The following is a 12,953-nucleotide window of genomic DNA, read 5'->3' as shown; positions in this document are numbered from 1 at the left end:
GAGTGCAAAGTTGAACTGATAAGCCAAGTTCTTGGAGGGATTATGCAATATTCAAAATAAGAGGGCATGTAACTAATGGTCTGGAAATGATCACAGACTTGCGTCCTGTGAACGGTAGCATCAGAACTGCATCCTGTTTACCCAAAAGATACAGATCTTACACCAATTTCCCACAAACAAAGTCCATGAGAATGGACTGGATTGCATGCCAGAGGGGTGGCCGTGGAAGTCATCTTTCAAAGTGGTGTGACTGAGGTTGTCCTCATTGGAAAGGGACTCTTTGAAAGGTGGATTTCACTGTGTATTATGTTGAAGGGATGCTCCCCCTTCCTCCCCCCCCAAAACCAAACCAAAACAAAACCTCTAGTGCCTGGAGAACGCTTCATTTAGCCAGTGGATTTGAACTGGAACAGCATAACCCTCCTTCTACTAACCAGTGCTGTTCTGCTCTTGGAAGGTGTTAGCATGGTGCCTAGCAAGCGCAGCAAGCCTTGGTAATGATTGGAAAAGCTAGCAAAATGTTATTGGTGGCAGTAAAGATGCAGCAAAATACTACTGCTGGGCTCCAGACATAGGCCTGTGTTTCACTAAGAAAGAGAACTCTTTAAGGAAACTTGGCAGCATTGGGAAGGGGCTCTAGCATGCAAGCTGTGGGTGTTCAGATGAGAGTGCATCGTCCCTGCATAACACCCCTGTCCAGGCTGAAGCTGTTTCATCCAGAGGCAGGGTGTGGACTTAGCTATCTTTTTGACCTTTGTTTAGCTTTAAAACTGAATCCTTCTGATGATCCTGCATCAGAACAGTCCTTCCACTTCCCTTGTGTTCCTCCTTGCAATCTTTCCCTCTACAGGCTGAACAGTATGTCTGTTAGAGGCATAAAATAGGGAGGGAAGGAGTGTGTTAGGTTATCAGTGCTCCTCTGATCAATTTGTGTGTAGTTGCAACTTTTCCAGAGAACGACCTGTGTGCGGTACCTTCAGTTGGATCAACTTTCTCTGAGCACTTCTGTTCAAGTAACGTGCTTCGCTCCTTGATTGAAACCATTCTTAAGGTCTTCTGGTGCTGGACCTTAGCAGCCTTCATTTTAATTTTGTTTTTCCATTGATTTGTCTCACCCGGTGCTCTAGGCTCACAAGTTCAGCCCACAGAACACCTGAGAGTCAAGGGCAGTGCTTCTGAAGACGTCTTGAGGGCATCTTGGATCTTAGGCCCCTTTTCCAGATCCGTTCTGTATGCTAGTTTGATGTCTGGCAAACACTTATATAGAGATTTGCTTAAGTACTGCAAAGTACTGCAGTATTTAGAGGCAAAGCAAAATCTTGTGTCTACCCCACATAGTTTACTGCATGTCAAGTGGGATTATGATTTCTCTTGTCTTCTGCAGGCGATAGGTCTGTATGCACTGTAACGCTCTGCATGTTGTCTAAGCCCAGACCACACATTCATGGAAAATCTAGTAAGGGCACTTAGCCCGTTAAACTCTCTCAGCTTTGGGGACAATCTGAGTTTGCACGGTGCAGCCTTTAATCTTATTTTATGTCCTTGGAATATTTGGGTTTTTTAGTGCTTTATATATAAGGAAGGTAAGAAGGCAGTATATTCGCATTTGGCTTTTGCAGCTGGTCTGTGTGAAAGCAGCGTGATTAAATGTTTCTGGTCAATATTTAAAATGTAATTAGTGCTGAAGTCTGCTCAGCACAGTGCACAGTGCCAGGACTCAGCCTTGCATGCCAGCCTAGTGTTTCTCAAGCTTTGAGGCATCAAGTTTAAGCAACCAGAAACTCTTGCGTGAAGCTACAAGGTGTTCAAAACATTCCCTGGTGTTTCAGGGGGTTTGCATGCATCTAGAACACAACATCATAAAGCCTCAAAATTAAAAGTACTTCTTATTAGCCTGTAATATAGCTAACACTGTGTGACTGCTTCTAAGTTACCGGATGATACCACTGGAAAACTGAGGTCAGTATCCCAAGAGAGCTAGACTCACTAGAAGATGGTAAAAATCATGTGGAGATGCAGCTAAATATAGATTAATGCTGAGAACGTTCCTGGACACTGGGATTTGAAAGGCTGCCACAGCCTCTGTAGTGCTGTAAAGTGTGTCCTTGCTGTGAAATGGTCTCGCTGATCTAAGTTTAGCAGGGCACCCGCTTACTGCCAGAGTGCCCTTGGTTTGTGGTGGCAACCATGAAATCCTCAGCTTTCTCTCTGGCAGGTTCATGAACCTACCACTTAGGTGTGGGTTTTATTGGTGTGACTGTAGAAAAGACAGTGTGCAAAGATAGGAGGAGATCAGCACGCTTTGAGTGGAGACCATCACATGCTGCATGTACTCTCCCTGTTCCCTGGACTGCCTGAGCTTCAGCTGCAGAAGCGGGGTAAAGCTGCTCCTGGCTGCAAGGTGCTGCTCTGACTTGTTCTAATCTGAGCTGAAAAACTGATTTAAGGGTTTGACTCAGTTCATCCACTGTCTAGTACTTGAACAAGACTGAGGTCTTCCTGATGTGCAGCATCCCTGTCCTTTCCAGTTCAGAACAGCTGTACAGTTATTTTCTAGTGATCTTAAAATGACGCCCCAGATAGAAGCATCTCAGCTGTGGGAACTATTCTTAGTGTCAGCTACTGCTCTTTTGTGCTCTGAAGTCTCTGCGTTGCTTTCCCCCATGACTGCTTACATCTGGAGCTTGAGAGAGGTGTGACAAGTGACTCTACTACCAGCACCTTCACTCAGGTCTCCAACGCAGTGGGACAGAGAGATGGGTCTGTGTACTTGCGCACAAACCCAAGGAAGCTGCAGAACAACGAGCCCGAAACTTTTTCCTTGGGTTACTTCCCCCCACCCCCAGCCCCTGAGTACATGAACCAGATGAGCTGTGAGAGGGGAGCACTAGACGTTGAAGTGACTATAGTCAAAACAACTTCATCATTACTTAAAGTTGTCTCTAGAATTCATGCTAAGTTCAGAGCACTGCTCTGATCCCACTGGAGATTTCCCTTTTTCATCCCAAAATAAACACGTGCTTCTACAGTAAGCTGAGTAGCTGCCCAGTGCAGTCACATAGGGACTTTTGCCTTGCTAGCATTAGTCTGCATTAAAGCCTAATGCTGGTTTTGGAAAGCATTAAAGTTGCCTGAGCAATGCGATACCTTCACCCATCCCGGCATAACCCCCGAGCCGCAGCCCGGTTCTTCCCTGCTGTGCACTTCTGCATCAGCCTGCTGCGCTGTGCCTTTGCTGTTGACACAGAGGGCTGTCCTCATGACCCCTTGCAGAGCAGCTGTTAAGCTACAGTTTGGCAAGGCTTTCGGAGGATCCCTGAGAAACGCAGGTCGTGCAGTGTTCCGTCATTAGTCATGCTTTGTGACCACTTGCAGTATTGTTTATGGTTCCTTTAGTATCCTGGAGCAGAAACCAATAAAAATCCAGCCTATCTGCTGTAGGACAATGATTGTTTATTATTAGATTAGATTAGTAAGTGGAGGAGGGAGAAGCCCTAACTGTCTTGGGGTCGCTGCCTTGCAGGGCCATGCCCGAGTGCCTTCAGGCCGAGTTGTAAATGCCCCATGTTATGAGTTTTCATGCACTTTATGTGCTCCCTGCTAAAAAGCCTTTCCCTAGTCAGTGGGCCATTGCAGTCTTTCTTGCATGTCTCATTTTTCTGTGGCTGGACTTAGGTAAAAGGAGGAAGACATACATTGTCAAAGTCCCTGTACATGGCTTTTGCATGTGTGCTTTCCTCCTCCTGGATTCTACTTGGAAGTTATCCATAGATCACTATCCCAGAATTTAGCTTCTGGGGCCTGGCTCTCTGTTTTCTCAGAGAGGTCTCTTCTGTGCCTGTCTGAGACCGTACCTCTCAACCGGCAGTGAGAATGATCTCTCTGACCTGCTGCTGCTGGAAGGAACATTTTCCCCCGCTACCTTTTGGCTTTTCTAGGTGTATCCTAGCCTGTCTTTGTTCTTGTTATGTGAGTGTCACACAGTGCATATTGTGCTGAAGTGGGTGTTGCTGGAGGGGCGAAGATGCCGGCCCCAGTTGTCTCAGACTTCAGGAAGCCGTAAGCCAACATCTCTCTCCTGCTGTGGATGATGTTTCTGTGCTTGCTGACTCTTTCCTGTCCTTTAATAAGAAATTCTGCTCTTCTGTGAGATGTTACTGACACTTCTCAGTATTAAAAAAAATTGTATTTCTGTGAATGTGAATTTCTGGAATATACCACACCTCAATTCAGTGGGTGACAGGAAGAGCGAGGCAGGGCGTAACTGTGCTGAACGTACACTCTTCTTGTGTCCATCTCCCTGTGAGGGCAGATAGCAGCTCAAAGCAGGAGTGTGAAGCACGTTCTTGCCCAAGAGAGTTCTGCTGTGGTCTTTGTGGAGACAAAGTTGGGAGCTTGAGATAAGGTGCCATTAATCATGAAAGCTGAAACATTTGAAGCTAGTAAGAACCTAATAGATGGGGAGGATGATGACAAAAGCAGCTCTATTAAACAAATAGTTGGAGGTTTCTAGGAAAACTGCTGCCACCGTAATAAATCTAATCCTTTGGGCTTGGGAGGAAATGCCAGCGCAGCCAGGACCTCTGCCATGGTCTTAGTACAGCTGTGCTAATGGAGGCAGATGCGTTCTTGTTGGGACCTGGCGCAGGATAGCAAGTGTTGTCCCTTCCACAGATGAAAAGGGGCTTTTCCAGCTGCCCTGGCACTGGAAGACTTGCCTCGTAGTCATAACTGATGAAGCCATGACTATTTTTACTGGGGATGAAGCAGGGGCTGAATGTGAATAAGCGTGGTCTGAGCTTGCTTGAAAGAAACGGGAGCTATCAGGAAGGATTAGGTGGTGATGCTGATGCCTGCCTGGCCTCAGCAGGCACGAGAAGACCTTTGTCCTACTGCAGCTCTCTTGTTATTGTAAAGGTTTGAAATGCTGTTGCAGTGAAATTTGAATGAGAAATTTCCCCTCTGTTTCGCACATGGTAACTCCTCCTCCTGCAGGGATGGATCCTTCTCTACAGCAAGACTTAAGTAGTCTTGATAGGTAAAGTGCTCTCTCAGAAAGCTGCTGCTGGGCCTCCTTAGAGGCCTTGGTGTTTGATCTGTAGACTGTGGATTTCCCCAGACCTCCCTGAAGGATGAGGAAACAAGCAAGGTAAGGGGTATAAATGAAATGAGGAGAGCCATGCTTTGCACTCTGGCAGTGGAAGCCAGCTGGGTTGTCTTTCCTGGGACCATCAGTCTGAAAGCAGGAGCTTCTCACACATGACGAGAGTCAGACTTGGACTGCTCTCTCCCCAGACCTAGCTGTGGCTTTCGTACTGGGCTGGACTGGGTGTGCATGGATGAGCTCAGTGTGACTCCAGTAAGCCAGGAGCTAAGCTGCTCTGGACCTGCGAACAGAAAGGGCTCCAGGCATTTTTCCCTCAGTTCCTCTTGTATGGTTGTCTTTGGCCAGGCTCCTTGCAAGTTGCAGATACCTTGCAGAGAGGAAGATCAGTGGTAAGCTGGGGCTAGGACAGAGGTGTGCTAGCATACTGTGCAATGACCATTGCTTGTTCCTTCACTGTAGGCTCAACTGAAGATACAAGTTTGGTCTGGTCGTATGTTGTTGCCTTGCTTTAGTGAGGGTAATCCTGCTTATGGTCTTTCCTGAGAGCTATTGTGTTGCACTAAATAAACTTGCATGTTTGAAGGCAGATGGTGGAGCTGGGAAATGATCCGCTGTATCCTTGGTCTGGTACACCTCATGGAGGTGCATCTATGTGAGGGTGCAGATGCTTGTATTTACCAGGAACCAGCCGCTTAGCCCAAGAGACTTACCCTCCGTTCTCGTAAACAGGCCCTTCTTGCTATCCTGGAGATTGCAATGATCTCCATGGTGAGAGTTGCACAAACAGAAGGCAGGATAACGACCCTGCGGATTAAAGGGCAAAAGGAGGTTTCCTAGTACATGAAGTTTGTGTCAATTGCCCTTGTTCTAGATCCAACATCCCTGGAAAGGTAGGCTGCAAACACAGAAAGGCCCTCTGCAAAAATAGTGGGGCCAGGAGGTGCGTTGCTCAGCCCTGCAGTGCGGAGGAAAAGGCAGCACCTGTTTGAGGAACTAAGGTGTGGATTTGTTCATGGACGTGCCCTTTGAGCATATTTGAGAGGCAGTAAGCCCATCTAGTAAAAACTGCCGAAATCTGCCTTTAACTGGTTTTGCTTACCTGCCTTTGATGTGGCTCAAAAGGAAACAGAGCTGCACTATGTCCTCTTTGTTAGCTCGGAAATGTAAAGACCAGCAGCATCCTAACGCCTGTCTGATAAACATGTGCAGAGCCTTGCCCTTGCCCCAGTCCCAATGTGCTGGCCTTAAGTTCCCTTTCTTTGGTACCCGAGTATATGAGGAAAGCCTCAACCTCAGCAGAGCTCTAGCTCCATATGGCACGGCTCCTTCTGCTCTTCTAGTTCAGGCCTGATCCCATTTACAGCAGCTCCTGCCAACGAGCTTCCTCAGATCTTTTCCATCATCTAGCTTTTTAGAGTTAGAGCTCTACCAGTGAGAGCAAGAGAGTGCAAAATCCCAAATATCCTGCTCTTCCAGCATCTCTCCCCCTTACCTGTGCTCCTGAGAGACATTTGCAAGGCATCTTACACTGACTAAAAAAAACCAATGCCTTTTCTCACTTGATGTTTTTCAAATTCTCAGCTTGGTTGGCTTATGGCTCAGCTTGTGGAGAAGATGTCCTCTAGACATCTGTTCTTGCTGGGGGTCCTGGGGATGCTTTTCTTCTCGGCTCCTTCTATTCACATAACTCCTTGATCCCTTGCATGGATCTTCTACTTGGACAAGGTTGCCAGCCTTTCTTGTATTCCCAGTCTTCAGGCCAGCTGTGTCTCCCTTCTCTGGCATAACTGGGAGGTGATCTTTCCTCTCGGCACTGGTGAAGGCCTCACCTGGAGTGCTGTGCCCAGTTCTGGGCTCCTCTGTGCAAGAGAGATACGGACATACTGGAGAGAAGGGCCGTGAAGGGCTTGTGCTGGTGGAACTTGTGCTGAATGCTGGTTCCAGACTGAACATCCCATTATTGCGGTTCCAAAAACTGAATCTGCTAATCCTGTGTGGTGTAAGCGGAGAACTTGGTTAGAGACATTGTAATGTGGGCTAATGTGAAAAAGCATGTAGCTTTTGATGGTAGAGGTGTGAAAAAGCTCGTGTGTAGTTCTGTGAGGGTGTGAATGAAGGTCATGCCGAAGCTGCCAACCCTGTTGTTTTTGGAGTGAGCAGGAGTGCAGAAACATGACCCTTTCTCCATAGTCTTGGCAAGATGGAGCAGTGCTGCTGGCAATGAAGATGAGCTCGAGTCAGGCTGTCTGCAGGTTCCCTTTAGCTGGTGTCCTACCACGTACGCTTTTGCACATGCTCTCTACAGAGCATGGCAATGTGAGGAGAGCCGTGGGAATGCTGAAAGGACAGTGTTCCCAGCGACCTTGTGGGAGGGTGTGGGGAAGCTGGAGTCAGGCTCCTCTTGGAGGTGCATGGGGTTTGGATGAGAGACTTTTAGGAAAAGACTTTTCATTGTGAATGTGGTCAGACACTGAAGCAGAGCTCCAAAGAGGTTGTGAGAAATACGTCCTTGCAAATAATTCAAAGTTCAGCTGGACAAAGCCCTGAGTGGCCTGAGCTGGCCATGCTTGGAGCAGGATATTGGGCTAGAGACCTCCAGAAGTCCCTTCCAGTCTAATACTCTTCAGTGGTAAGTAGGAGACACCCACGTGGTGTGACTGAGCTGTAACACAAGTCACAGCCTGGGACTATGCTTGACTCCCTTTTCTAGGCTGGTGTCGTAAGGAGACATTAAGGAGGCACCTTACTAGTTCTTCGTGGGAGAGATGTGTCTTTCTGGAGATGTTCCCAGGGACTGAAGATGTGTGCCCATCTGGTGCCAGGTGCTGGTTTTTATATTATTTGTATTTGTATTGTGACAGGCTTCCTGTTGCATTCCTCCAGGTACAGCTACATGATTGACAACGTCATTCTGCTGATCACTGGGACCCTGCACCAGCGTTCGATCTCTGAACTGGTGCCCAAGTGTCATCCTCTGGGAAGTTTTGAACAGATGGAAGCCGTGAACATTGCTCAGACGCCTGCGGAACTCTACAATGCAATCCTGGTGGACACTCCCTTGGGTGAGTGGAGCCTTTCAAAATACCTCTCAGCTGTGTGTGAAGCAGATTCCCCTCTCTCCTTCAGTCTTATGAGGTCCAACTAAGTCTAAGTTGTGCTTCAGGAAGACAAAGAGGTGGGTAGTGCGCAACTGTGGCCGTCCTTCCTGTGGTGGCTGGGCTGAAGTCCAGGTTTATGCCTGTCCTTTGCCAGCTTTTCCTTTGCAGGACAAGGTAGCGCTCCGTATGCTTCAACAACCGTCCAAACCAGCACACTGGTAGTACAGACTGCTGAGGAATTTCGTGTGTGTGAGCCAGGCCTTGAGCTGTCATGGCAGTCCAGGTGTAGTTAGATCTGATCTGCTAGATATTTACCAGCTCTTCTGGGAATTATGACCTGAAACTAGGGTGGAAGGAGAAAGCTTGAGAGTTCTTTGACAATGTGATTTTTTTTTTTTTTTTTTTTTTTTTTTTTTAAATAATTGGCATGGATCATGTGGCACATGTGCTTCCTTAGTGAAGGACTATCAGGTCTGTTGCTGGAATGAGGCACTGAATTTCCAGCACTTTTAGTTGGACCATTAAGCAATTTTTAAAGATAATATAGAGATCTGCACATTCGTAATCTTTTTCTGAGACTGATAAAATTAGCTCTAGAGCAAGGAAAGCTCTTTACATACAAAACACCCTCAAGCAACAACAGAAAAAAAAAAAAAAAAACACAAACCCAAACTGAATCTCCAGAAGCCTTTTGAAACTGATTTTATATCAGGATCCTGCAGTGGGTTGTACTGTCTCAAGGCTACAGGCCTTGACCAGGAGACACGTAACACTACACCCAAGTGTCTTATGAACAGCTAGTCAGACAGATACATTCTTTAAAGAAAAAAAAGGTGTAATAAGTGGTTCTGGAGAAAATATGGAAGACTTTTCCAGTAGTAGGAGAGGTAGTCACAGGGAACTTTTCCTTTGTGGGCAAAAATGTAATGAGGTACACCTGAGTCAGTGATTAATCATTCTTTTGGGGTTGCTAGAAAGAACAAAACACTCTAAGTCATCATATTGTCTTTGATAGAAATAGTTGGTTTTGGAACTGAAAGTGCTTTTGCAAATGCTCTGTGTAATAATGGGGCAAATGAAGTAGCTGTCATGGAAAAATGACTTGCCAGATAGATCCCAGCAAAGGAGGGAAAACATGTCTCAAGAGATCTGGGCTGCTAGGTAGGGCAACAACGCAGCGGGAGAACCGAGGCTCTACATACAGCTCAGTTGAGCCCGCTCTAGGGATGATGTGAGAGATGAAAATCTTCTTCACAAGTAAGCAGGAACCTTCCCATTTGGGGAATAAGATAGAACCAAGTATTTCAAAGACATTAGTTCTCAGAGAGCTTAAAACTTCCAGCTGTGTGTGACGTGAAAACGCCCTGTTACACTGGTGAGGTGGTTCTGGACAAGGCTGCCACTTGAGGGTCTTTGTCTCTTGCATTCCTGCACTTGTATGTGAGTGAGCTTAGCCTGCTTCTGCCCTGGCTAGGCTGAGATCTTCAGACCCTTGCCCTGGCCGTGCCCTTGAGGCTGTATACCATCTAGTGTGGCACTGCTTCAGCAGAACAACGTGGGGAGTAGCTGTGTTGCCTAAACAAGCAGGCGTGCAGGCTGCAGTTGTTTAACTTGCACTCTTTCCAGTGACCACACGCAAAGAAACAGCAGCTCTATCTCCTAAAAGTACTTGAGTAGCTACGTGGCTTGGTAGGAATGCTTAACCCCAAATGGCTCTCATAGGTTAGCAGGGCAAAATAAGACTTGCTGTTAGCCTAATTGGGGATATTGGAGGGCCAAAAACTGAAATAGCTGTGTTCTCATTCCTCTGCTACTCTGAAGTAGCCACTGCTTAGCTATCTAGGCTAGCCAGTGAGTCCTGCAGTGAAAACCAGTCCTGGCGCACTCTGTTTTCATTTTTGCCAACTGTAGGGAGCAGTGCTCCTCCAGCTACGTGGCATTAGTCTCTGATGCTGTTGCAAAGAAACCTCCGGGGGGCTTAAGCCCTGTTCAGGACTTCCTAGACCCACAGTGTGGCTGCTCTCCGTGCCAGAGAGCTCTTGCTATAAAAGTGATGCACGCCAGAGGTGTGAACCTGCATTGTACATGGTTTGTCACGCAAAGCAGAGCACTGGTCAGTTCTCGGCATGAGTGCAGTGTCCTTTACCCACAGCTCGACTGCGTAAGCTGGGAGAGATCATATTTCTCTTTGTAGCAAATTCAGCAAAGTTGGTTGCTGAATGAGAGTTGTAGAAATCATAAAAGTCCTCTCAATGGGTTTTATTGTGCTCTTGCTAACAAGTGAGCGATACTAAGAGCCTTATATTACTCTAGATGTACAAGACTCATCTTTATCTGCAGCTTGCAGTACCCTGTGTAAGGTCTGAAATCTCTGCTCTTTCAGTGGCAACAACTTCTCAAACTCCCTCTCAGAGATACTCTGGCAGAGCACGTAGGGCTGAGCTTTCTACCAGAGTACACTAGTTCATCCTGCCTCCTGTTGCTTACCTCCAGCTGGAGAAATAAAAGGCCTGGGAAGAAGTGGAGAACGGGAGTGATAGACCTGACCAGGGGAAACAGCTCCTGACTCCAAACATGAGTATCGTGGGCTGCAGGAGCTGTGGCATCCCCATGCTCCCTTAATCCAGCTAAGATACTGGAGAAGGAGGAAGAAGCACCAGCTTCCTCAGGGCTAGCTGCTGTTTTGCAAGCCCTGAGCCCTGCTGCCATGCAGTAGCAGGTAATTCAGAAGCTGTCTTGTCACCTCTGAGTGCCTGGTGCTGGGAACAGTTTGGGGTTTGCTTATTTTTAAATGCAGGCTGCTCTGGCACTGATGCTGGGGGCTAGAGCTGAGAATTTCTGCTGAGAATAGGCTGGTAACCAAATCATAGAACTAAGGGGTGAAGAAAGACTTTCATGTGAGAGCCCCCAAAATGATTGTGGCCTGGGGAGCCATGGTGGAGCCTGAGGTTTTGAGTCATGGCAATTTGGTGGCTGCTGAAGATAAGGGCCAGACCTAGGAGGGACAAGCTCAACATAGGGTGTGCTTCTGCCTGGTGTTGTTGAGGACTCTGGAAAATGCTGGGCATCTGCTAACTCTGTCTGTGGCTCTTTTTCAGCTGCTTTCTTCCAAGACTGCATATCTGAACAGGACCTGGATGAAATGAACATTGAAATAATTCGAAACACGCTGTATAAGGTAAATGGGAAGGGAAGGGGAAGAGATGTTAATTTCCTTGTTTATTCCTGGTGTGACTACAGCTCTGTCTTGGGTCAGGAGCTCCAACCTAGCCTGGCTTTCTTCAACCAAAGACTAGGGAGTATTTTCCTCTTGGAGTAGACTTAAAGATAATTTTGCTTTCTCTCTCTTTTTCTTCCCTGGAGTGGTGATAGAGTAAACGTGACCAAGAGCTAGTTGCATCCATTGGAAAGTAAAGATAGTGCTCTTGGAAGAGCCTGACATCTGACCACCCAGCTCTGCAGAGTCAGGGCACCAGAGCTAGGCAGAGTCGGGGGTTCTTTTTGAGCTATCAGGCTGTCAAAAGTCTGTGCAAGAGATTTTGCACAGGTTATGCCTGTGAATAAATTTCCTCAGGCCCCAGGCAGGCAGGAGAAGGCTGCTCCTTAACCGCACGAGTTTAGATGTGTAGTTAACTGCATTCAAAGGGCTAAAGTGGCTTGATCTTAAACTTGGCTGAAGGACTTCCATGGGCTTGGCTCTCTTTCTGGAGCTGTTTCAGAAGAGCCTGCAGCAGACTGCTCAAGCCTTCAGTGGCCGTGATTGGGATTAGATGCTCTTGGTAGAGCAGTGTGAAGGGTACAGCGGGGGTGGAGGAGTCCTGCAGGCACAGGGATGTGGAGGGGCTAAGGATCTCCTTGACCTGAGCCTGCACAGGGAGCTGTTGCCTCCTCTGCAGGCCCTGTCTGGTTTTAGCTGACAAAAGCATGTGTTTATGTGCAGGCTGTGGCTATCGCTCCATCTCCACTCTCTGGATGAAGGGTGGGATGCAGATCGTATCTGCCAACCTTGTTTCGGCTGGTCGCAGCCAGCCTACAGTCAGTGTGACCTCCACTTCCCAAGGAAGCCGGGGCCTGTTTGGAGAGGCAGAGAACAGATCAGGCGTGAAGGGAAGAAGGCAAAGGGAGGGGAGAAGGAGCTGCGTGTCGGCAGTCATGCCCAGCTGCGTGTGGCCTCTGGCATGTACTGGTCTTTTGCTGTAATGGGGGGAGGTATGCCTGTACGCATAAATACCTGCACTTTTGCAGGGTGCAGATCTCTGTGTTGAGATGAAGCAGATGGGGGAAGGCAGGGAGTGGAGTGAGCATAGGGCAAACAGGTTGTGGGAGGGGTTTCTCCTTGGGTCCCAGCTGCCATGTCCTTTTCAGCCTCCTTTTTGAGGCCTGATACTTCTTTGCATTCTGCTCTTCCTACCCCCAAATTGAAGCGTAGATGCCTGATATACCTTGGTGTGTGCTGGGACTGGTTCTTGCTAAAGAGCATCCCCCAGGGAGCATAGGGGCTCTGTCAGTAAGAAATCACGGTGATGCAAGGATGAAAGAGGTAATTGCTGCTCACAGACTCCCACTTGAAGCTACCTCTCTCCCCAAGGACTGGAAAATGTATAATACAATGCAAAAGGTCTTCCTAGGCACATGAGGGAAATCAAATTGGTCTGAAATCTGAACAGAGCTGCTCTGAGGAACAGAGCAGACAGATGCCTGGGATGGCTGCCTGCGTCTCAGAACTACTTGAGGTTTTTTGAAGGAGT

General features: G+C 47.6%; 1 protein-coding gene across 1 annotated transcript in view; it reads left to right on the top strand.

Moving 5' to 3' along the window:
* ATP6V0D1 (ATPase H+ transporting V0 subunit d1) overlaps positions 1-12,953 on the top strand; it is a 35,848-nt gene that overhangs the window by 17,264 nt on the left and 5,631 nt on the right. The window contains exons 3-4 of the mRNA XM_086757935.1: positions 7,991-8,169; positions 11,304-11,383. Of these exons, the coding sequence (XP_086614061.1) occupies positions 7,991-8,169; positions 11,304-11,383 (259 nt within the window). The remainder of the gene's footprint in view (positions 1-7,990; positions 8,170-11,303; positions 11,384-12,953) is intronic.

Source organism: Chlamydotis macqueenii, chromosome 13, assembly GCF_036417535.1.
Source record: "Chlamydotis macqueenii isolate bChlMac1 chromosome 13, bChlMac1.mat, whole genome shotgun sequence".
NCBI lineage: Eukaryota > Metazoa > Chordata > Aves > Otidiformes > Otididae > Chlamydotis > Chlamydotis macqueenii.
This window is presented reverse-complemented; position numbering and strand designations above follow the sequence as displayed.